Source organism: Biomphalaria glabrata, chromosome 3, assembly GCF_947242115.1.
Source record: "Biomphalaria glabrata chromosome 3, xgBioGlab47.1, whole genome shotgun sequence".
NCBI lineage: Eukaryota > Metazoa > Mollusca > Gastropoda > Planorbidae > Biomphalaria > Biomphalaria glabrata.
This window is the reverse complement of record NC_074713.1, coordinates 14,923,896-14,946,551: the sequence shown is the minus strand read 5'-3', so window position 1 is coordinate 14,946,551 and position 22,656 is coordinate 14,923,896. Positions and strand designations below refer to the sequence as shown.

At 35.3% G+C, this 22,656-nt stretch overlaps 1 protein-coding gene across 4 annotated transcripts in view; it reads left to right on the top strand.

Moving 5' to 3' along the window:
• Positions 1 to 22,656, top strand: part of LOC106059254 (girdin-like) — a 71,241-nt gene that overhangs the window by 28,812 nt on the left and 19,773 nt on the right. For all 4 annotated transcript variants that reach the window (XM_056023599.1, XM_056023598.1, XM_056023596.1 and 1 more), the window contains exons 4-20: positions 765 to 873; positions 11,140 to 11,209; positions 11,298 to 11,440; positions 12,244 to 12,372; positions 12,799 to 12,953; positions 13,620 to 13,701; positions 13,872 to 13,943; positions 14,344 to 14,430; positions 15,803 to 15,949; positions 16,813 to 16,948; positions 17,373 to 17,551; positions 18,196 to 18,420; positions 19,233 to 19,430; positions 19,660 to 19,839; positions 20,620 to 20,796; positions 21,171 to 21,388; positions 21,892 to 22,102. In XM_056023599.1, coding sequence (XP_055879574.1) covers positions 765 to 873; positions 11,140 to 11,209; positions 11,298 to 11,440; positions 12,244 to 12,372; positions 12,799 to 12,953; positions 13,620 to 13,701; positions 13,872 to 13,943; positions 14,344 to 14,430; positions 15,803 to 15,949; positions 16,813 to 16,948; positions 17,373 to 17,551; positions 18,196 to 18,420; positions 19,233 to 19,430; positions 19,660 to 19,839; positions 20,620 to 20,796; positions 21,171 to 21,388; positions 21,892 to 22,102 — 2,518 coding nt within the window. The remainder of the gene's footprint in view (positions 1 to 764; positions 874 to 11,139; positions 11,210 to 11,297; positions 11,441 to 12,243; positions 12,373 to 12,798; positions 12,954 to 13,619; positions 13,702 to 13,871; positions 13,944 to 14,343; positions 14,431 to 15,802; positions 15,950 to 16,812; positions 16,949 to 17,372; positions 17,552 to 18,195; positions 18,421 to 19,232; positions 19,431 to 19,659; positions 19,840 to 20,619; positions 20,797 to 21,170; positions 21,389 to 21,891; positions 22,103 to 22,656) is intronic.

The following is a 22,656-nucleotide window of genomic DNA, read 5'->3' as shown; positions in this document are numbered from 1 at the left end:
CGATTTGCCGTTAGAACAAATTTTATCCAACGCCCAGGCGTGGACTGGGAGCACTTCGCCCTATGTCATGTCTGAAGGTTTGTTTTGGAGTGTGTGTATGTGTTTCTATAGTGACTGTGGGAAGAAGTTAGTTATGCAGTGTGAATGATCCAATATAAACGTCATTTTCGTCTTGACTACTCCAGATTGCCAGAGTGAAAAGACGTGTTTTTGTAGTGAGTTAGATTTTGTTTAAAGTACCATTTTATATTATTCTAAAGTCTATTATATTTACTGTATTTTGTCTCAAGTTGAATTTGTCTATATTGCAATAAAAGTTCTATTTAGTTTTATTTAAAAAAAAAAATTCAAACTTGTTAATGTAGTATCTTTTCAGCCGTCACATGTCTTATAGTTCACAAAGCTTTAAATAAAATCAACTATATATGCCCTAGTTTTAGTTGATATCTCTTTTAGTTTTTAAACTACTGTGTACAACAAAATACATATTTGTTTTCGCCACAAAGTATTTTTAACATTTTATAGGCAAAGCATTTTTAAAAAACAAAACAAAAAAAAAAAACAGCAAATATTTGCACCACTCCTATTAATTGTAAAAAAACCAAACATATTTCACTATAGAAGTTTTAGCTGTCCTTAGAGCTTCAGAAACCTTGCCTTGACGAGACTGCCCGTGTCCACGTCTGCTCCTTTCAATAGCATGTCTCGTCGAGGAGGTTTTTTCTATCCAGGTCACGTGATGCGCTACGTTTGTCTTGTTTCAGTGACCCACGGCTCACGTACGACAATGTCAACAGATGCGGGGATGATAACCTAACAGTACGCTTACATAACTGGGACCTACTGGTCAGAAACATCAAGGCTTTCTACAAGGTGAGTGACGCCATACTTTTAGTTTGACCTCTATCTACATGCAGTCCTCGTAGGGTTGGGGATAACTTCAAAGCCCCGTTACTTCCCTTGAAACGAAGGCCGAGGAAGAGAAAAATTTCTTATCTTATCTTATCTTATCGAGACGTTACTTCCTCTACCCTCTTGGACTCACTCGCTCCACCCGTTGTTTTTATACCTGTACAAATTTACTACAAAATGCACATGACATCCGATGTCGAGTACATATAATCCATGAGAGTGACACTCAATAACGCCGACTACACAACACTACATACCATTTAATAATACGTTCCACTAGACGATAGATACCAAACTCATTAAATACACAAATTAAGACACTTGATGCCAACTCAAATAAAGTACACGAGACATTTGATGCCAACTCAAATAAAGTACACGAGACATTTGATGCCAACTCAAATAAAGTACACGAGACATTTGATGCCAACTCGGATAAAATACACAAATTAAGACATTTGATGCCAACTCAAATAAAGTACACGAGACATTTGATGCCAACTCGGATAAAATACACACATTAAGACATTTGATGCCAACTGAAATAAAGGACACGAGACATTTGATGCCAACTGAAATAAAGTACATGAGACATTTGATGCCAACTCAAATAAAATACACGAGACATTTGATGCCAACTGAAATAAAGTACACAAGACATTTGATGCCAACTCAAATAAAGTACACGAGACATTTGATGCCAACTGAAATAAAGTACACAAGACATTTGATGCCAACTGAAATAAAGTACACGAGACATTTGATGCCAACTGAAATAAAGTACACGAGACATTTGATGCCAACTGAAATAAAGTACACGAGACATTTGATGCCAACTGAAATAAAGTACATGAGACATTTGATGCCAACTCAAATAAAGTACACGAGACATTTGATGCCAACTGAAATAAAGTACACGAGACATTTGATGCCAACTGAAATAAAGTACATGAGACATTTGATGCCAACTCAAATAAAGTACGCGAGACATTTGATGCCAACTCAAATAAAGTACACGAGACATTTGATGCCAACTCTGATAAAATACACGTGACATTTGATGCCAACTCAAATAAAGTACACGAGACATTTGATGCCAACTCAAATAAAGTACACGAGACATTTGATGCCAACTGAAAAAAAGTACACGAGACATTTGATGCCAACTCAAATAAAGTACAGGAGACATTTGATGCCAACTCAAATAAAGTACACGAGACATTTGATGCCAACTCAAATAATGTACACGAGACATTTGATGCCAACTCAAATAAAGTACACGAGACATTTGATGCCAACTCAAATAAAGTACACGAGACATTTGATGCCAACTCTGATAAAATACACGAGACATTTGATGCCAACTCAGATAAAGTACATGAGACATTTGATGCCAACTCAAATAAAGTACATGAGACATTTGATGCCAACTCAAATAAAGTACACGAGACATTTGATGCCAACTCGGATAAAATACACGAGACATTTGATGCCAACTCAAATAAAGTACACGAGACATTTGATGCCAACTGAAATAAAGTACATGAGACCTTTGATGCCAACTCAAATAAAGTACACGAGACATTTGATGCCAACTGAAATAAAGTACATGAGACCTTTGATGCCAACTCAAATAAAGTACACGAGACATTTGATGCCAACTGAAATAAAGTACACGAGACATTTGATGCCAACTGAAATAAAGTACACAAGACATTTGATGCCAACTGAAATAAAGTACACGAGACATTTGATGCCAACTCAAATAAAGTACACGAGACATTTGATGCCAACTCAAATAAAGTACACGAGACATTTGATGCCAACTGAAATAAAGTACACAAGACATTTGATGCCAACTGAAATAAAGTACACGAGACATTTGATGCCAACTGAAATAAAGTACACGAGACATTTGATGTCAACTGAAATAAAGTACATGAGACATTTGATGCCAACTCAAATAAAGTACACGAGACATTTGATGCCAACTCGGATAAAATACACAAGACATTTGATGCCAACTGAAATAAAGTACACGAGACATTTGATGCCAACTCGGATAAAATACACAAGACATTTGATGCCAACTCAAATAAAGTACACGAGTTATTTGATGCCAACTCAAATAAAGTACACGAGACATTTGATGCCAACTCGGATAAAATACACAAGACATTTGATGCCAACTGAAATAAAGTACACGAGACATTTGATGCCAACTCAAATAAAGTACACGAGACATTTGATGCCAACTCAAATAAAGTACACGAGACATTTGATGCCTACTCGGATAGAATACACAAATTAAGACATGTGATGCCAACTCAGACAAAGTACACAAGACATCTGATGCCAACTCAGACAAAGTACACAAGACATGTGATGCCAACTTTTTGTATTTGTGATCTGCACAATGCATGACTCGACTTACAAGTTTATAGTTAAACGATCAAAAAACCGTTAAGTCTGTAAGTAAATATGTGCGACTAGGTTACTAGTCCAGATTCCAGAAGAATAATCAGCTTTTTTTTGTTTGCTTTTAATGCATTTTATTGTAGTAATAATTATCATAATAATAGTACTAATGACAACAACAATATACATTTTGTCTGAGTCCTCTGTTTCTCATGAGACTAATTATTAGTTAGTCGACTTGCTCTTAGTCTAGTCTACAGTGTATGATGCCTACATGTTTAATATAAAGGCAGCACTCAAAAAGATTTTTGTTTCGGGCGTCTGGATGTTCGCTTGGTACGGAGTTGCTGCTAGGTTGATTTGTCGAACCCGAAGGTCCCTGGTCAGTGCTGTCCCTTATTTCATAATATTTAATTCATCCTGTTCTGTCATTAAAAATGTGGTCCCTAGTGCTGCTTTTAGAAATGTACTATGGATGCATCTTACATTGTTTCACTCATTGGTTTCACATTTGTATGTGGTCTACAGTGTGCAGCTAGGAGTGTATTAGAAGGATCGTGCGTAGGAAACAAAGTGGGTTTTGATTTATTGGTTTGAACTGTTGACCTTCCCTGTTGACGAAAAAACCAAGCGAGAGATGGTGCTTTGACCGAGTAAATCAAAGGTCTGTCTAGACCTGGACCAAGCGATAACAAAATCTAGCATGTTGCCAGAAGTTATTTCTGCCGCACTTTAACAACCAATCAGATGGAAATCTACATTTATATATATATTATATACAGCAAAATGTTAATGGTATTTCCTTTTCAGTCTGTAAATCACTAAAGACTAAGAGAACGTATTTAAATACACGTAGACATGAACTTTGACCCTAGAGACGTGAACAGGCATTACTCCACTCAAACATGGGGAGAATTCATTTTTTTTTACTTTGACATATTTATCTTATGAACAGTTCTATCTAAGCATGTCTCGTATTAAGACTAAGTTAAATTTACTCACATTAACTATCTTTGCATCTTAGTAAAGGAGAATGAAATCTAGTTAACCGAACTTTCTGATAGAAAACATTTGTTGTTGCTGTTGTTTAGAGTGAACTAATTCATTGGTTCTGTGCCAGGCCTTAATCCTGCGGTTTGTTTTCATTTTTCATTAATAGTTCTAAAACTTTATATATAAATTATATGTAATACCGGTACCGTGGGAAAAAAAAGGTTTACGTCTGGTTTTTTAACGCTGTTACATTTTGTAATCTTCTTGCTCGAAAAAGTAACTGAACAAAACATACTCTCACACAACACAATTAGACATGTGTTACAATGCAAGCAGTGATTGTTGATTACGGTGATATATTTTTGTATGCTATTTGGCTACAAAGTTAACTGCCCTTTCCTTCCAACACAATCTATCTCGTGGCTTAACTAGATAGATGTGTGTGTGTGTGTCGTAGCACAAAGAGACCGGGGGAGGGGATTACTGAATTAAGACAGTCTGAAGACCATTGAAATGGGATCCTGAGACTAACAATTTTATGAGTTCATTAAGACACGAGATTAGCTGAACATTTCTAGGCTTTCTGGGAGACTTCGGAGGAGGGCAGGGGAGAAAGCCGCCATTGTCGTCTGGTGTTACATTTTTTTTTTTAAAGTTATTTTTTTCCTTTTTTTATGACAGCCCTTAAAAATAAGTTTTTTTTTTTTTTTTAAAGACCTGATGCCAGTAATTCTTAGTAAGCCAGTGTGTTTATTTCCATAATTTATTTATTAATAATGGTAAGACTAACTAAATTAAATGTAACTTGTAACTGGACATATGAAAACTCGCCCAGACTCGGAAATATGAATGCTTGGACATGATGTGTATTTAGTAACAATAAATGATAGAAAACAAGTGAAAGAGAGAATGCATTTGATCTTAAGCTCAGGATAAAACAAAAGTGTCCTACAAATAACAGCTTTGAAACAAAATCATCGATGTCATAATGATAAGTCTTATGTTCTCAAATTAGAGCCGTGCCTGTATTTAATCCTCACCCTGTTTGTAGTGGTTTCGTAAAGCCGCGCATCAGTTCCAGCGCATGTCACATGTTTCTTCACTTTGCCCGTTTCTTTGTTTCACCACTCAGTGCTGAGATTACTGCAGATGTCTGTCAGTTCATTGATACTTACTTTTGAAGGCGCTGTGGGCACTACGGACAAGGAAGTATAAGCATTGCGACATTCAAGTGGCTTAAGATATTGCTGGCCTTTCAAGTTAGCGGCTCTGGTGCTACAATCAGTTGACGAGGTTTTAGTCTCGTTGTTCGAACCTTTCAGGAAACTCAAAATGGGCATTCTACGTGTGTGTCTTTTTGTGTCGATGTTGGCTGACTGCTGTCGTTGAATAGTGTCGTGCAATTAGAGCGCCCTCTTCTCCGAATACTTTTTTTTTTTTACTTACTCACTCTGTCTGTCTTTCAGTCTGTCTGTCTGGCGAAAAGTTTAAAAACCTTATTTCTCTTACATCCGTTATCGGTTCAAGTTCAAACTTTGCACGATTATTCATTGGCGTAGACAATACACGAATCAATTAAAAAAAAAATTACCCATTAAGTCAATTAATTACTGGTTATTAATTATTTTGTTTGATACCAACAAGGGAAACTAATCCTTCACTATTCACAGATATGGTTAAATATTTCTGGTTTTGTCCTCTTTAACAATTGTAGTTGCTATTTCTCCCACACCCATTCTCGGATCAAGTTAAAACTTTAAACAATTATTTATTTACCTAAGAAAACATAAATCAATTTTAAAAAAGTAACCAATGTGTCAATTAATTATTGGTAATAAATTATTTTGTTGGAAATCGAAAAATGGAAATAACTTCTATGTCCTTGAGTGATATAGTTGTAAGTGCGAAGTTCTTTCCCTTAGATAAGATTTATTTCAATAAAAAAAAAGAGTTAAAAAAATATTTTGATGTTTAAAATATTTGTTGGCTAAATGGCAACATTTCTTTGTGTAAAGTATACTTAGTCACTTGTCTCGGTAGCTTTGTAGTCAGTTCTAATGGTAGATTCACACTGTTTCAACTTTCCAATGGTCTGTGTACAGTAAGCCTCAGTGTTACTGGATAGTGTTGAACTTTCTTCTCTGTTTAGTACATTTTCTTTTATACCGGTACACTGGAGAATGTGGAGAACTATTCAACACTAAACCCATCCCGAGCGAGAAAGAAGATTTATAATGGATTGCTGCTTTAGCATTGACTTGGTTCAACAACGTCTCTTATATATTTTTGAATTATTTTGTTTAATTTGACTTCGGAAAGAAATGGTTTATCAAGAGACATTGAAACAAATTTGATTTGACTCCATCGAGCTACTGATTTTGATAGTAAGTATATAGATATACTCCACCCATATATATGCGGCAGTTTTATGATGTTCCTTTTTGGAGTAATTTTGAAAGATCGCCGACATGTGTCCTGAAAGATCGTTGACATTTTGACATGCATGTGCAATCTCCTGGGATTATCAACTTGTTGGCTTTGTTGTCGCTTACACTGAAGTATACTTGACGCTCGATGTCAGGACTATTGACACAAACAGTATAGCGGCTTCTTGTCTGTTTCTTATCTGGCAGAACAATACAACCCTAAACACCCAGACATACTGTCCTGGTAACTTTATACTTAGGTCTAAGTGGAATAACACAATAGATTAGTTACTTTCCTTTACTTTCTCTGCATAGTTACTACTTAACGCTGATTACCCCCCCCCCCAAATCACTTTCTTTCACATACACTTACACACTTTTCTCTCCCCCCCCCCCCAAACGATCCCCTTATACATTTTTTCTTTCTTTACTTGATTGAATCATTAGCTCTTGTTCAGGGCCTTACGGTGTCGGCTACTGGGAGAAGTTAAATAATGGCACGCTTATTCAATGTGGCACCATTCAACTGTCAAACAGCTTTAAGGCCCTCGATTGATCCTCACTGTGCTGATAATGAGCCGATATCGTCACCGATCCACACGGATCGATTATCGATCGCCGATATGCCCACTAGGATAGGCGGCGATGCGTATGAATGATAACTTAGCACTGTGGATTTTGTGTTTCTTTTTCTATCTATCTATCTATCTATCTATCTATCTATCTATCTATCTATCTATCTATCTATCTATCTATCTATCTATCTATCTATCTATCTATCTATCTACCTGTCTGTCTGTCTGTCTGTTTATCTATCTATTTATCTGACTGTCTGTCTGAATCAATTAATCAATCAATATATCTCGTGTCTATCTGGGGAGGGAGATAATTATTGTATCATTAGATACATATTTATAATGAGTGACTGTCACTGATCATGTATTTATGTAGCTAGGTTTACCGAACGTGTTTTTCTATTTAAAAAATCAGCTAGGTGGCAGACGTTATAATAATCCAGCCTCCTCCAGATACGAACTTGAGACTGTTGTTGTATTCCTTAACGTAAAAAGGCAGCTTATGTTTCATCTCACTTTTTTTTTTTTTTTAAAGTTATCATTCTGTACATAGAAAGTGTAAAGTGTGGCTAAAATATAACACACATCACTGGCACTGTAGTATAGTTTTGCTAGATTTAGCGTTCTCAGAAACATTCTCTACTTAACATACCGTTGCACAATCGACCACCGGAAACGAAATTTCTGTGAATTGAAAGATTTGCACACGAAATCTTTGTTGCTCCCCCCCCCCCCACCCCAGTTTCAAGGACTTTGGCGGTAGTCTCGTTAATGAAAGCATCGATCCCACGTAGCACCCCTGCCCCCCCCCCCCCCCCCCCCCCGCGGCCCATCATTGCCACCATGTGTCTCCAACACATTCCCAGGCCTGCACACCCACAACAAAGACTGGCCGGACTCGTGGATGACGTTTGCTAGACTGATGGGGGGTGGGTGGCGCTGAGCCTCAATTATTGTTTTCACTCTTCAACACTATCTTTGAAAAAGATTTGTCTCTTGGCTTTGGTCACTTCCAGTCCAATAGTCTCAATGTCTGGGCAGCTCTAGGCAGCTCTAGGCAGCTCTAGCTAGAATCTACCTGGATGTTTTCACCTTAAATAATGTTCTGGTTGAAATGAAATCACGAAATACACCAACAGAAATTAAATCTTGTTTTCAGTTCTCAAATTTATCTTCAGACGTTATGTCAATGCTTTATTGATTCATTCACAAAATCAACTCAACCATAACACTCTTCTCTACCCAGCAAAAACGTGACAAATAGTCAATTATTAACAGCAGTAGATCAGAAAATATTCGAGATGGAAATTGATGGAGTTTTTTTAAATTTTTTTTTTATAAAGAACACGTTTGTCTTGTTACACGCTTGGCAACAAATAATTTAGATCAGGTCCCGTACAGATGCCAGCAACATGCGGCCCGCCAAAAGTCTAATTGCGGCAGCTAAGCCTCGACAAAAACTAAAGAAGTATCACACTCCTGTTTCAGTGTTTGGATTTATTGTTGAAAGTAATAACCAAATTGTAATGGTTTTGATATTGACACACAAATAAAGTAAAGACCACAGCTGTGTAGCTGTATGATATGGCGCGGTGGCTGAGTGGTAAAGCGCTTGGCTTCATAACCGAGGGGTCCTGGGTTCGAATCCTGGTGAAAACTGGGATTTTTTAATATTGGGATCTTTAGGGCGCCTCTGAGTCCACCCAGCTTTAATTTTAATGGGTACCTGACATTAGTTGAGGAAAGTAAAGGCGGTTGGTCGTTGTGCTGGCTACATGACACCCTCGTTAACCATGGGCCACAGAAACAGAGACCTTTACATTATCTGTCCCATAGATTGCAAGGTTTGAAAGGGAAATTTTATGCTATGGAGGTTTTTACATCTTACTCATGTACTTAGTGTACTTACTATTGAGTGACACATTAGGTAGGAAAGGTGTATGCAGCCTCCATGAGAGTTTTAATTTATGTTTGTTTGGCCTATCAATTAATTAAAGTTGCCTACACCTGATCTAAGTTGTATTTTTATACTGACATTTTACTCCTGTTTTGTAAGTTTCTTTCTTTATTCTTTTGTTAACTCTCAGGCACTGGCATTTATTTTACTATTACACTATATTGATATCCAAGAGCCACCTATGAACTTAAATTACTTCAGTTGCTCAGTTATCTGAAGTAAGATTCATAGAAAAGAGCTATGCATAATAGAGTCTAGGGTCCAATTAACCATCCAATCATTATTTATTTGGTTTTGCTTTGGCTGTTAGATTTACTTAGTAACATTAGATTTACTTATAAACTAATATAGTATCATTTATATTGGTCTATATCTGTCTTGTAGAAATTGAAACTCTACAAACTTTACAATATTGACCATAGAGTGACTTGCTTTGACATAATGGGAATGTAGCTTGTAAAAATTGTTTTGGCCATCAAGACAAATGCAGAGTTGTGTTTTCCTCAATTTCATATCTCTGGAGTGTCTACTTGCACCAAGAGAGAGGAGAGAGAGAGAGGGATGTTTTGGCCAGACATCTCTCTTAGTACTAGTGGACTGTGTGCCCCTTGAGGCTGTCTTGAACCAGTATATTGATTGACTGACCTTTGTGAAGTACATACCTCAATAATGCCCAGTGTGATGAGTGCCACTAGAGACACTCTTTATGCACTTTGAATCCCTACATAATATTTAAAATTCACTAGTCTACTGCCTACATGGTAATCATGCAGCCAGCAATTAATTATGATATCATGTATTTAACAGAATGTTGACATTTTTTGTAATAGTAAATTAAATAAAAAAGAATTAATTAAATATAAATTGCTTGTTATATTGAAATTATACAGATCAAAAGGAGATACAGATTTAACTTTCAGCTGTTATCATTACCTTGTTTTTTGCAATGTGTTTTTAAAATACAAAATAATCTGTCCCTGTAGCAAGAAGTCCCATGAGAGGGTGAGAGGCCTGGACAAAATCCTTTTATGGCAGACACTGTAAATGTATGAATGTAGGAATATCTGGAGAATGTAGGAATATCTGGAGAATGTAGGAATATCTGGAGAATGTAGGAATATCTGGAGAATGTAGGAATATCTGGAGAATGTAGGAATATCTGGAGAATGTAGGAATATCTGGAGAATGTAGGAATATCTGGAGAATGTAGGAATATCTGGAGAATGTAGGAATATCTGGAGAATGTAGGAATATCTGGAGAATGCATTCGTCATAGTTTTCTCCAATATCTTTTTTTGAAGAATTTTGATTTGATTTGTTCTTTTAAGACTTACAATTTTTATGATTACAAACATAATATTCAAATTTTTTTATTTTGGCATCTTAGTGCATTGGATATCCACCAGGATTTGAATGAGAGACCCTACAGCTCTACTGCTTGACCATTCCACAACATAAAGTACTATGCAGATTTCATAGGTCTTCACAATCCCATGAATACATCTTACACCTGTTTTAATTTGAGAGAATGGAGAGATAGATTAGAAAACTTTAGTATTACATTATCCATAGACTTTTGACTTTTTTATACCATCACAGTCCACATTTTTTAGTCTTAAAATTTATTTAAATATGTCTCAAAATATTTGTCATAGCTGGTGGATAAAGGCCTGTTTCTTATATGTATGGGAAATGAGAATGTGGCTTGCGCTATGAAAATGTTTCTTATATAAAATGCTAATGGTAAATCAGCTATACACTCAAATGAGCTGTACTTTTATTTTTTCAGATCTATTAAACATGTTGCACCATAATATTCAATAACTAATAAAAACATAATTTTTCGCCCTCTACACAGGATGTCCTGCAGCAGCTGTTGGTCATGCGACTGCCCAATGTCCACCTCATCAGCAGGGAGCCTCTCAAGGGTCAGTATTTATTGCTTCACTTACACGTAGCTTGTTTAAATAGAATGCCAAAAAATAAACCATTATTTTGTTCCATGCTCTTGAACAGATTCCAGCTTTGCAGAGATACGTAAGGCTCTTCTCCTTATACTGGGCTGTGCTGTACAGTGTGAACAGAAGGAAGCCTTCATTGATAAGATCATGGCCATGGACATTACTGCTCAGACAGAGATTGTGGAGAACATTAAAGAGGTGAGTCTGGCCAGGGCTAACTAAGTGAGGGCAGACATATTGAGGGGAGATGACATGGAGGGAAAAGCTCCCACTCAGTGTGGTGCCTCTGTGGAAATGTCTGCCTGATGAAAAACAGATAGGCTTAGAATGAGAGCGAACACAGCCTCCAGAGGGCTACCACAATTATGCTCTAGTAAGTGTATACTCACGTGATGAGGATGGAAGAAAGGCTTGCTAACCCTGTCTGATCCATCGCATTGCACCCCAGTGGAAACCAAATGGTTGGTGATGGTTCCTCCAGGGAATGCGATGACACAGTATAGGAGTATTGAGTTTGTCCCTTGCTGCCTCGCATGGGATGCGGGAACCTATGGCAGTTACTCAAAGAATCGTGACCCATGAAAAAAACGGATGTGATTAAAGGATCATCTAGTTAATGGGTACTTTCAGAGAGAAGGGTCGGTGAAGAGCCAACCTTTCATCCTAGTCAATGGGATGAAGCCTTTCCTGGGTCAAAGGGTAAAGGGATTTATCTCCAACCTTTTAGGACACTTCAACGGGGAGATAACGAATATTTTTTCGAAATTGAATGTAAAAAATAAAATAATGTAATTTAAAAAAATATAATTTTGTCTTTGTCTCCTGAAATAGTTATCTGCATGTCACAAAACTTGCTTGATATACTAAGTCAGTAAAGGGCATTGTTTCATGAAAACATTCATTTGCTCTAGACAGCTTTCCTCTTAACTTCTCTGTTGCTGTGTATGTTAACATCTACATATTTGCTTTATTTCACTTCAACAATGTTGTTGCCTCAACAGATCACAGATGACAACCAAACAGTTCTCCCCACCCAGCGACCAGAGACACCCAAAAGTTGTGAAACCTACATAGATAAAATGTTTCATCATCTGTTTAGGCTGATCAAAGAGCGAGATGATTGTGCAGAGGTAAGTTGAGCTAGTGGTGGGACTTTGTCTGCTCTTTGGTAACCTGAGGAAAAAAAAACATACAATACTAAGCTAAAATGTTTTGTTTTTTTAAATAGTATTTAATTTAGTGTCTTCAAACTTCTATCTTAAATGTAAAGTCATTGCTTGTCATGCTGCTTATGACCCTCACAGTTAAATATTTTTTTCTCTTCTGTCTTAGCAGATTTTGGGATATTATATCATCCCCCTCTTAGCCTATGAAAAACAGAAGATTTGAATAGGGTGCAATTGTGTAATCTTTAAGTTTAAGATAGTTTAAAGACAGTGGCACCTCTAAAGATTAAATTAAAAAGCATAACATCTTCTCACCAACACATCTTTATAAACTAAATGTTACTTCAGGGCTGGTGCTCACTATACAGCTTTGAAAATATTTTCTTACAGCTTGTTGCTGATCTTGGCCAGGAGCGAGACTTTTACATGTCCCAGGCAGAGGGCAAACCGGTGATTAATACACCTCAGCTTTCACCAGACAAACATCACTTGGCTTTGGAACTGGCAGAATGCAAAGCCAAGTTACGACATGTACGACAGGAACTGTGAGTTCTTACATTCATTATGTAAACATAATTTGTTCTTGAACACTTGCTCAAAATATCACCTTACAAAAATGCAAAGTTAATTTGTTTGTGCTGGTGAGAATCACTGACCTGATCTCAGCTTTGTAAAGATTAATTAAGTATAAAGTGGAATCTATGAGACTTAAAAAAAAACATCAACAAAACAATAATGGAGCAGTACAAGATTTTGAGATTTATATATCAAGTTTGTTGCAGTGTCCAGGCTCAGTATTAAAACATCACTATAGCAGAATAATTAATTTTGAAAAATAACTTGCATGGTCAAACTATTAAGTAACACAAAAGACAGCAAAGTTAATAGTTTCCTTGAACATGTCAGTGACAGAAGCAGGTTGGGGCAGTGCTCTAAAGATATAGTTAAACCTATAATACAAAATAAAAGTATATTCAATTCAATCAGTCAAAATGTAAGGATTAGGTTCGGTGTGTTGCTTTGATAGAAAAAAAATAATTCTTTGCTAATTTTAACAGATTTTTAAAAAATATAATTGGATAGTGTCTATGTTCAAACCAAACTCAGTGTGAAATTCTGTTTGTTCATTATTTAATATTTTATATTATGTCTATGCTAATGATGCAAGCAAAAGATAAGCTGTAATTATAATTTTGTTTTTTTTTCTTTAGAGAGGACAGACAAGAACAATTATCTGATGCTAAAGATGAATTGAAAGAGGTCTTAGCAACTTGCGCTCATTTAAAGAATGAGGTACCCAAAATTGTTCTTCTCAGCAGACTTTTTTAAAATTTTTGATTGAAAAGAAGAAAAAAAATGTAAACAATACCTACTAATAGTTTTTTTAAAATAAAATTTGGTTTAACATTAAAATTGATGTATCTCCTGCTGCCTCATGATTGAACGTATTGTTTATCATTCAGAATGCAGCATTACAACAGGAAGCTAGAATAACTAGGACTCTACGAGATGAACTGGATATTGTGAAAGAAAAGGTACAAGTCTCCTTTCCCATTAGCCCTAATCATTTAGTACTTTCACAAGTAAAAGACTTTTGTTATACACTTAGCAGTGTATCAGAAACAAATTATTGTTTCAATGGATGCTGAATGCCATTTGTGTTCTACTAGAAGTGCCTTTTTGTTTGTGAGCTGAATTAAACAAATTTCATTTCATTGTCTCCTTGATTAGATTGATGAATGTCTCACTAACAGCTTTTCTTATCATTTTTTAAAACTATTTTCAAACACTGATATTCATTAAACTATTTTCAAACACTGTCCATTTCTTTTTAGCTAAAGAAGCAATTTTAAATTATTTTAGCCAAATTTAAAAGAAGAAATAATGCATAAAATATTTGAATATTTCTCTACATTGAGTGTTTTCACTCTTCAGGCTGTTAAAGTTGATGTGTATGAAAAGGAGATTCTGAAATACAAAGAAAAACTAAATGAATTGGAGTTTTACAAGGCAAGGACTTCAGTAAGTAGCTTCAGTCTCTTGCTTCCTTCTATTTGTCAGTGTTAATATGTATTGGAGTTTTACAAGGCTAGGACTTCAGTAAGTAGCTTCAGTCTCTTGCCTCCTTCTATTTGTCAGTGTTAATATGTATTGGAGTTTTACAAGGCAAGGACTTCAGTAAGTAGCTTCAGTCTCTTGCTTCCTTCTATTTGTCAGTGTTAATATGTATTGGAGTTTTACAAGGCTAGGACTTCAGTAAGTAGCTTCAGTCTCTTGCTTCCTTCTATTTGTCAGTGTTAATATGTATTGGAGTTTTACAAGGCTAGGACTTCAGTAAGTAGCTTCAGTCTCTTGCTTCCTTCTATTTGTCAGTGTTAATATGTACTGGAGTTTTACAAGGCAAGGACTTCAGTAAGTAGCTTCAGTCTCTTGCTTCCTTCTATTTGTCAGTGTTAATATGTACTGAAGTTTTACAAGGCTAGGACTTCAGTAAGTAGCTTCAGTCTCTTGCCTCCTTCTATTTGTCAGTGTTAATATGTACTGGAGTTTTACAAGGCTAGGACTTCAGTAAGTAGCTTCAGTCTCTTGCTTCCTTCTATTTGTCAGTGTTAATATGTACTGGAGTTTTACAAGGCAAGGACTTCAGTAAGTAGCTTCAGTCTCTTGCCTCCTTCTATTTGTCAGTGTTAATATGTACTGGAGTTTTACAAGGCAAGGACTTCAGTAAGTAGCTTCAGTCTCTTGCCTCCTTCTATTTGTCAGTGTTAATATGTATTGGAGTTTTACAAGGCAAGGACTTCAGTAAGTAGCTTCAGTCTCTTGCTTCCTTCTATTTGTCAGTGTTAATATGTACTGGAGTTTTACAAGGCAAGGACTTCAGTAAGTAGCTTCAGTCTCTTGCTTCCTTCTATTTGTCAGTGTTAATATGTATTGGAGTTTTACAAGGCAAGGACTTCAGTAAGTAGCTTCAGTCTCTTGCCTCCTTCTATTTGTCAGTGTTAATATGTATTGGAGTTTTACAAGGCTAGGACTTCAGTAAGTAGCTTCAGTCTCTTGCCTCCTTCTATTTGTCAGTGTTAATATGTATTTGCTGAGAGAAAACTAGAAGTGGGTAAGTTGCAAATCTACATGTATAGTACTTTATCTCCTATCTAATGAATTTTTGAGATAAACAACTTTAATAAATTCTCTTTGCTTAAAGATATCTTAGCACTTTCTTTTACTAAATACATCTTTTAATATTAATTCATGAATATATGAAAGGCTTATAACGTAATGGTTAAATTGTTTATTTCTTAAACTTCATTCATAGTATTTACATAAATTTAAATATATTTTAATTTGTATTTTTAAAAAAGTGACATTATCTCCCCTCCACTCCTTTCCTTGTCAGGAGTTGAAAGAAGATAATTCCATTCTGGAAGAAACCAAAGCCATGCTAGAAGACCAACTGACCAACAGTAGGAAGAGGATAGAAACAGTGGTAGAGCTTGAGGCTGAGCTTGGAAGATATAGGCAGCAAATAGAACAGCTGTCACAGGTGACTTGGTTTAGGATCACTATCCACTTAGCATGTTTACTGTCTACCTCATATAGAAATATAGGCTTATAAATAAAAAGTATTTAATAATAATATAATATAAATATCCTTAGAATGTATTACCTATCTAAAATATCTACAATATATTTTTTTTTTTTCGTCTTTCTGCCCTCACTACGCCTCTAATTGTCAGGGCTTAGCACCAATCTATTGCGACATTGAATCTAGTAATATGAAGTAATCTTTACTTTTTACAAAGCTTATATCAACCCACTCTGTCTGCCGGATAAAAAGTTTGTACACGTTATTTCTCCGACACCTTATCTTGGATCAAGCTGAAATTTTGCACAATTATTTCTTTTACCTGACAACACAAAATTTAAAAAAATAAAAAATTAACCAATTAGTTAATTAACTATTGGTAATTTATTATTTTGTTTAGTATCTCAAACAAGGGAAACAAATGCCTTCTTGAGGAGTTACTAATTCAAAGTCAGTTCTTTGCCACCCCCCCTTTTTTTTTTTTTTAAAAAGTGATTACATTAAAATTCACCCCGATATTTCCCACCCCCATTTTCCCAACAGGTCTGGATAAGTGATAGGATCATAGCATATTGAGAAAGCCAAAATCATGAAATAGTGGTAAAGAAAAACAATTGGTAACAATATTTCTAATCACACAGATTTATTTATGTTGGTCTAGATCTATTACAAATTTAAATACATGACTGATCTAAACTAATTGACACAATTACACTTCCTATAAGCTTTGTTATTTAAAAAACTATTTTAAAATGTTTTCTTGTTTTTGTTTTTTGTTCATTCCCATGTGAAATTTGATAAGTTTATATTTTTTTTTTTAGGAAAGAGAATCAGACAAAGAAAAGATTGAATACTTAACAGAAGAAAATGCAAGACTTGAGTTTGAGAAGAAATCCAGTTTGTCAGAGAGTGTTAGTTTAGAATCTGAACTTTCTGCAGTTAAATCTAGGATAGGAAGTGAGTAGATTGTGTAATGTGTTACTTAGTTGATTGTATGCCAAAATGATCATTTGTTTATGATTTCTTGACATAATCTTCAGAACTAAGCTTTTATTCTTTCTTATCATTTATTTCTTTTCTCCAAATCCTGAGAGTTCAGTTTACCTAATCAATCAATGAAAAAAAATGATCTTTCATTTAATAGCAACATCGTCTTTCTGGTAGTATTGACTGTCCAGATGGCCAGCTGTTATCATAATTATTTATATTACAAGAATATGTTCAAATATAATGAAAAAAACATCTTTTAAGGGTGTGCAGAACCTCTCTAAATCACAACAGAAATTCATCCACCTCTACCAAGTAAAAATTATATATTACTAAAAAGCTTGAGTTAGCCTCATGCATGTTTTTTTATTGAAATTTTTATTGCAATCTTCAGATCTAACAGGGTCAATGTCTGAGCAAATTTTAGAAACATCCCATGCTAAAGTGTTAAGGCTAGAGTTAGAGAACCAGCGACTGGCAGCAAAGTTAGCAGAGATGAGAGAGACAGCCATGATACAGAGTGCTGAAGTCAGCTTGGAACTAGAGAAAGAAAATAAGAGACTCGCCAACAAAGTAAAAGATTATTTTTACAAATACAACTTGATAACTATTCGATAGATTATTTTTATATATGCAACTTAATGACTACATAGTATCTTAATAAACAAAACGAGATATCGACATACTGATTATTTTTATGAATCACATATTGTTTTTGAGTGGTTAAGTGCTTGGCTTCCGAACCTGGGGTCCTGGGTTCGAATCTCGGTGAAGACTGGGATTTTGAATTTCGGGATTTTTAGAATGCCCCTGAGTCCACCCAACTCTAATGCGCGTACCTGACTTTAGTTGGGGAAAGTAAAGGTGGTTGGTTGTTGTGCTGGTCACATGACATCCTGCTTGTTAACCGTTGGCCAAAGAAACAGATGACCTTAACATCATCTGCCCTATAGATCGCAAGGTCTGAAGGGGGAACTTTACTTTACTTTAATCTTTCCATTGCTAGGGCTCTACTTACTAGCTGTTAGTCAAAATGCTTTAACTCAGGTTTACAATTTAAGTTTTTGATTTTGTTTTTAATTTACACTAATTTCGAAAAGAACCAAAAATGACCTTGGTGATTGTAATAAGACTTTGACTAATATAATGTTAGTCAAAACATTTGAACTCAGGTTTAAGCTAATCTCAGACTACAATATTTTTAAATGACAATTCAGGTGGAGAAACTCCAGGCCAATGTATATGAGTCATCAGAGCGTATGATAGAAATTGAAGGCCAGCTGACTTCTTCCAGAGAGGAGACACAGAGGGTAATGAAAGTGCTAGAGACTGTGAAAGAAAACTCTGAGAGGCAGGTGAATGAATTGGAACGAGAGAATGAACGTCTCACACAGACCTTGCACACAATTCAGGAACGGTGTGAGTTAACCAGTGATGTTAAGGTAGGTAACAATGCTAAATCTATAAATCTATCAAATTTCTTCACCACATTCTACATTTGGACATGAAAAAAAATACCTTTTGTCATTTTGTTTACCAATTAGTATGGTTTACATTGATGTTACTTATTTGGTTTGATTTGTTAAAATGTTTGAAATAAACAAAAACAATTTTCAAAAAAAGTTTCCAGTAAAACTAAACTTCCAATGAAATATTGAATTAAATTAGCTATTCATGTTCAAATATTGTTCACAATTGAGTTGATTTGTTTAAAACCAGAGAAAAGCTGACAGGAATCTGTTTTATCCTAATTTGGAAAAAAAAAGCAATAAAATATTGTAAATTATAGAGGTGTTCAGCATATGATCAAAAGTATCGCTAGCCTTACAAGTTGTTTTCTTCTTCTTCTTCTTCATCGTTCTCATTGTTATTTTGGAGTGTTCATATGACTAGACCAATACATGAGATGAACTGCGCAGTGGTTTCCAAATCAGGGAGCTCTCCATATAGTTTTCTTTCTATTGGGGTGATTTGGGGCCAATGTCTTATACGGGCCTCTTGGTAGAGAGAGCAGTTTTGGAGGACGTGGTCGGCATTTTCTGGTGATACTCCACATGGGCAGATTTCACTGGTTCCAATTTTGAGCTTCCGGAACATGTTAATTTCCCTTGATGGGCTACTAGCTTCAAGTGTTGAATGGACAGACTTAGCCTTAAGATTGAGGTCCAAAAAGTTAATACTATTCTGATAAGATTAATTTCCACTCCCTTTACTACTGGGTCACCCCATCTTAATCTGTACACCTATATACCAGATGAAGGATCTAGAAAGAGAGAATAAACGACTTCATGAAACAGTAGCTGCCAAGAACTCTCAACTGACTCAGCTGGAGTTTGACCACAGACAACTGCAGCGTAGTAGTCATCAACTTCAGGAGGGCACACAGCGATTGAAAGACTTGGAGCAAGAGAATCAGTTCTACGAGAAACAAATTGGAGAGCTACACCAGAAAGTAAGCTTTTGAATAACTTATTACTGTAAACCCAAGTCTCTAGGGTTGTTGAAATATTTCATGACAAGTTACAATTAACTTCTGATCATTCTTTATTTGAGCTTTTAGGTATTATTATTTAAATGGATTAACATACTGATAATTAAATTGAGAATAACCTAATTATATCTTACATAGAAATCTTTTAAGTCATTTCATCCTATAATTTATCCACTTTCTTTATACTCAGGTTGCCACACTAGAGTATTGTGAGGAGAAACTAGAAACAATTGAGCAAGAAAACTCTGACCTGAGTGTTGAGAATAGAAAATTGAAAAAAACTGTGGAGACGTTACAGTTGGCAGCTCAGAGACGTGAGCAGATGGAGCAAGAGCATATCTCTCTGACAATCGAGCATCAACGTCTTCAGGTCTGTGTATACATGGGTTGGCATGGGTTAACTGCCTACATGTTTTATAAACTAAAAATGTTTGAAATATTTAAAGGTGGATCGTGGATCTACTATTACTATTGTTTTTTTTGTTTTTTTTTAATGGTTAAAACATATTGTTGGCAGTTTCAATGATCTCATGCTTTTTTTTTTTTAATCTTCATGAGCTAACTTGTTGATTTTTAACTATTAAATGGTTATGTAGTTAGTAATTTAAAAGGATAAAACAAACAAACAGGGAAAAAAGCTTTACAAAGTTTGTTGTTGTACAGAATTTTCTTTATTTTGTATTGTCATTTGCTATTCTTATGTTTTGTTTTGTGTAATGTACAATTGTAAGTACATATTTCCTCAAGGATAATAAGGATTTATTATTAGAATGTTTATTATTTATCTATGTTATTTGATATTTCAGTCTCATGTATAATTTTGTTCAAATTTGGCGCAGTGGTTGAGTGGTAAAGCGCTTGGCTTCCAAACCGGGGGTTTCGGATTCTAATCCTGGTGAAGACTGGGATTTTTAATTTCGGATCTTTGGGCACCTCTAAGTCCACCCGCTCTAATGGTTACCTGACATTAGTTGGGGAAAAGTAAAGGTGGTTGGTTGTTGTGCTGGCTACATGACACCCTCGTTAACCGTAGGCCACAGAAACAGATTATCTTTACATCATCTACCCTATAGATCTCAAGGTCTGAAAGGGTTTTAGAAAAAAAAAATGTGTAAACAATGTTTATTTTTTTGCCCTGATATTTCCCTAGAAAACTCTGGAATCCCTGAAGTCTGAGTCAGATAGAGCTCTGGAGCTGGAAGCTGAAAAAGATGAACTGAACAAAGAACTGCAGCAGTTGAGGAAATGTTTGGAGGGTCAGAAGACACAGAAACTGAGACAGGAACAAATGGAGTTTGATTTGATGGATGTCAATAATGAAAACCAGGTTAGAAGTTCTCCCTTTTATCTAGGAACAAAATATTTAATCTTTATCCATTGATGCTGCTTGTAACCAAAATCATCTGGTTCAGGTTGCAGTTTTCAGACTTCTAATTAGGAATAAAAATCCTGGTTTACATTCTGGTCTTTAGTCTTTTGTTTTATCCACTTATCTTATTTTTTCCATTTATACTTTAGTAGTTCATTCATTTCATGTTATGTTATAAATGGATCAGCATTCATTATTGAGAAAATTTTAAATGTATTATTCATTGTTACTCATTATTATATAATAATATAATATAATATAAACCTGTATGCTATGAAGTTGGATAGTTTCTTCTGTCTTACATTGATTGATAACATTGTATCGGATCCCAGCGGTTACAGAAAGGTCTTGAGATGACTAATCGGCGGCTGCAGCAGCTGGAAAAAGACAATGTACAAATGGAGACTGAGAATGAGAATCTCAACAAGCAGCTGGAGACTATGAGATTGACAGCCAAAAAACTTGAAGATAAAGAGAATGAAGTTCAGCAGATGGACTTTGAGCTACAAAAACTGACAAAAGACAAAAGTGCCCTGGAGAAGGAAAACAAGTGAGTCTCATGTTGTCATGAATGTAATGTCCCAAAATTCCATACTTCCTAAGTCTCATCCTTAAAATAAAACCAAAAGTTCTGTCAATTTTCAATTAAACATTGATTTACTCCAATCAGTTTTTTGCAGTTGTAGATTTTTCTATAAAAATTTGTAAAATATAATTGAATACTTTTGTCAAGCTAGCTATTTTAACTAGATTAAATACTTTTTTGTCAATCTAGCTATTTTAACTATATTGAAAACTGTTGTCAAGTTAGCTAATTTGTGCTAAAAACAAACAAAGCCCATACATTCATTTTTTAGAAGGGTTGGGGTGATGTCCCTACCCACTTGGAGCTCTTTTATATAAATTATTGTTTCTCTTTATCATTGAAGGTTAAGTTTTCTCATTTGTTTCAAACAGTTGTACATTTCTTGGGGTGGGGGGAGGGCGTGCCCAAGTTCTAAATCTCTTTGTGGGTTTGTCTTATCCTGAAAGAATGCCCTAATGTATTGACAGGAAATTAAAACAAAGTTCAGACTTGAAAGATTCCAGCATGGAGGAGACAATGACCAAATACAACAAACTGGACCAAGAATGTAAACTGATGAAAAAGTCTGTGGAGAAACTGAAAGAAACAAGCAACAAAGTGAAGGAGCTGGAGAAAGAAAACAGTCAGCTGTTGCAGGAGCTCAACACAGACAGGAGAACTCTGGCCACTTTAAGGGAGGTAAGTCTGAACTGCTGCTTATTTGATCCTCATCATTTGTTTGTTGTCATGTCAAGGTTGCAAAGAGAAGTGTAAACTGGAAGTTTTTTTATACTTACGGTTTCTCATTGCTTTGAGTTTCTACATGAAGAGTAAATATGTAAGGGGGATAATTAGAAAAGACTTTATTTCTGCTAGAACTTTTGATTTGAAAAACTATACATAGAAGAGACAAGCTTATATTAAAGGACAGTATTACATCATAGTGTTTATAAGCTTCAAGCTTGAGGATAGGTCTACGGTTGCGAATTTATAATTGAATTCAAATTATAAAGTGTAGTATTGCTTGGTTTAAAGTGTGTTAAATTTTTGTTCATGATTTATACTTGAAGGATTTAAAATATCATATCACAAAGAGAAATTCTAATAATTCCTAACCTAAGTAACAATTTATGGCTACAATAAGATATTTAGTTGTCAAATATAACTTGTGAATATCGCATGATATATTAACCTCTCAATTCCATTGTAACAATAGTCTAGATTTTAGTGCCTATCACAACCACAAAATAATT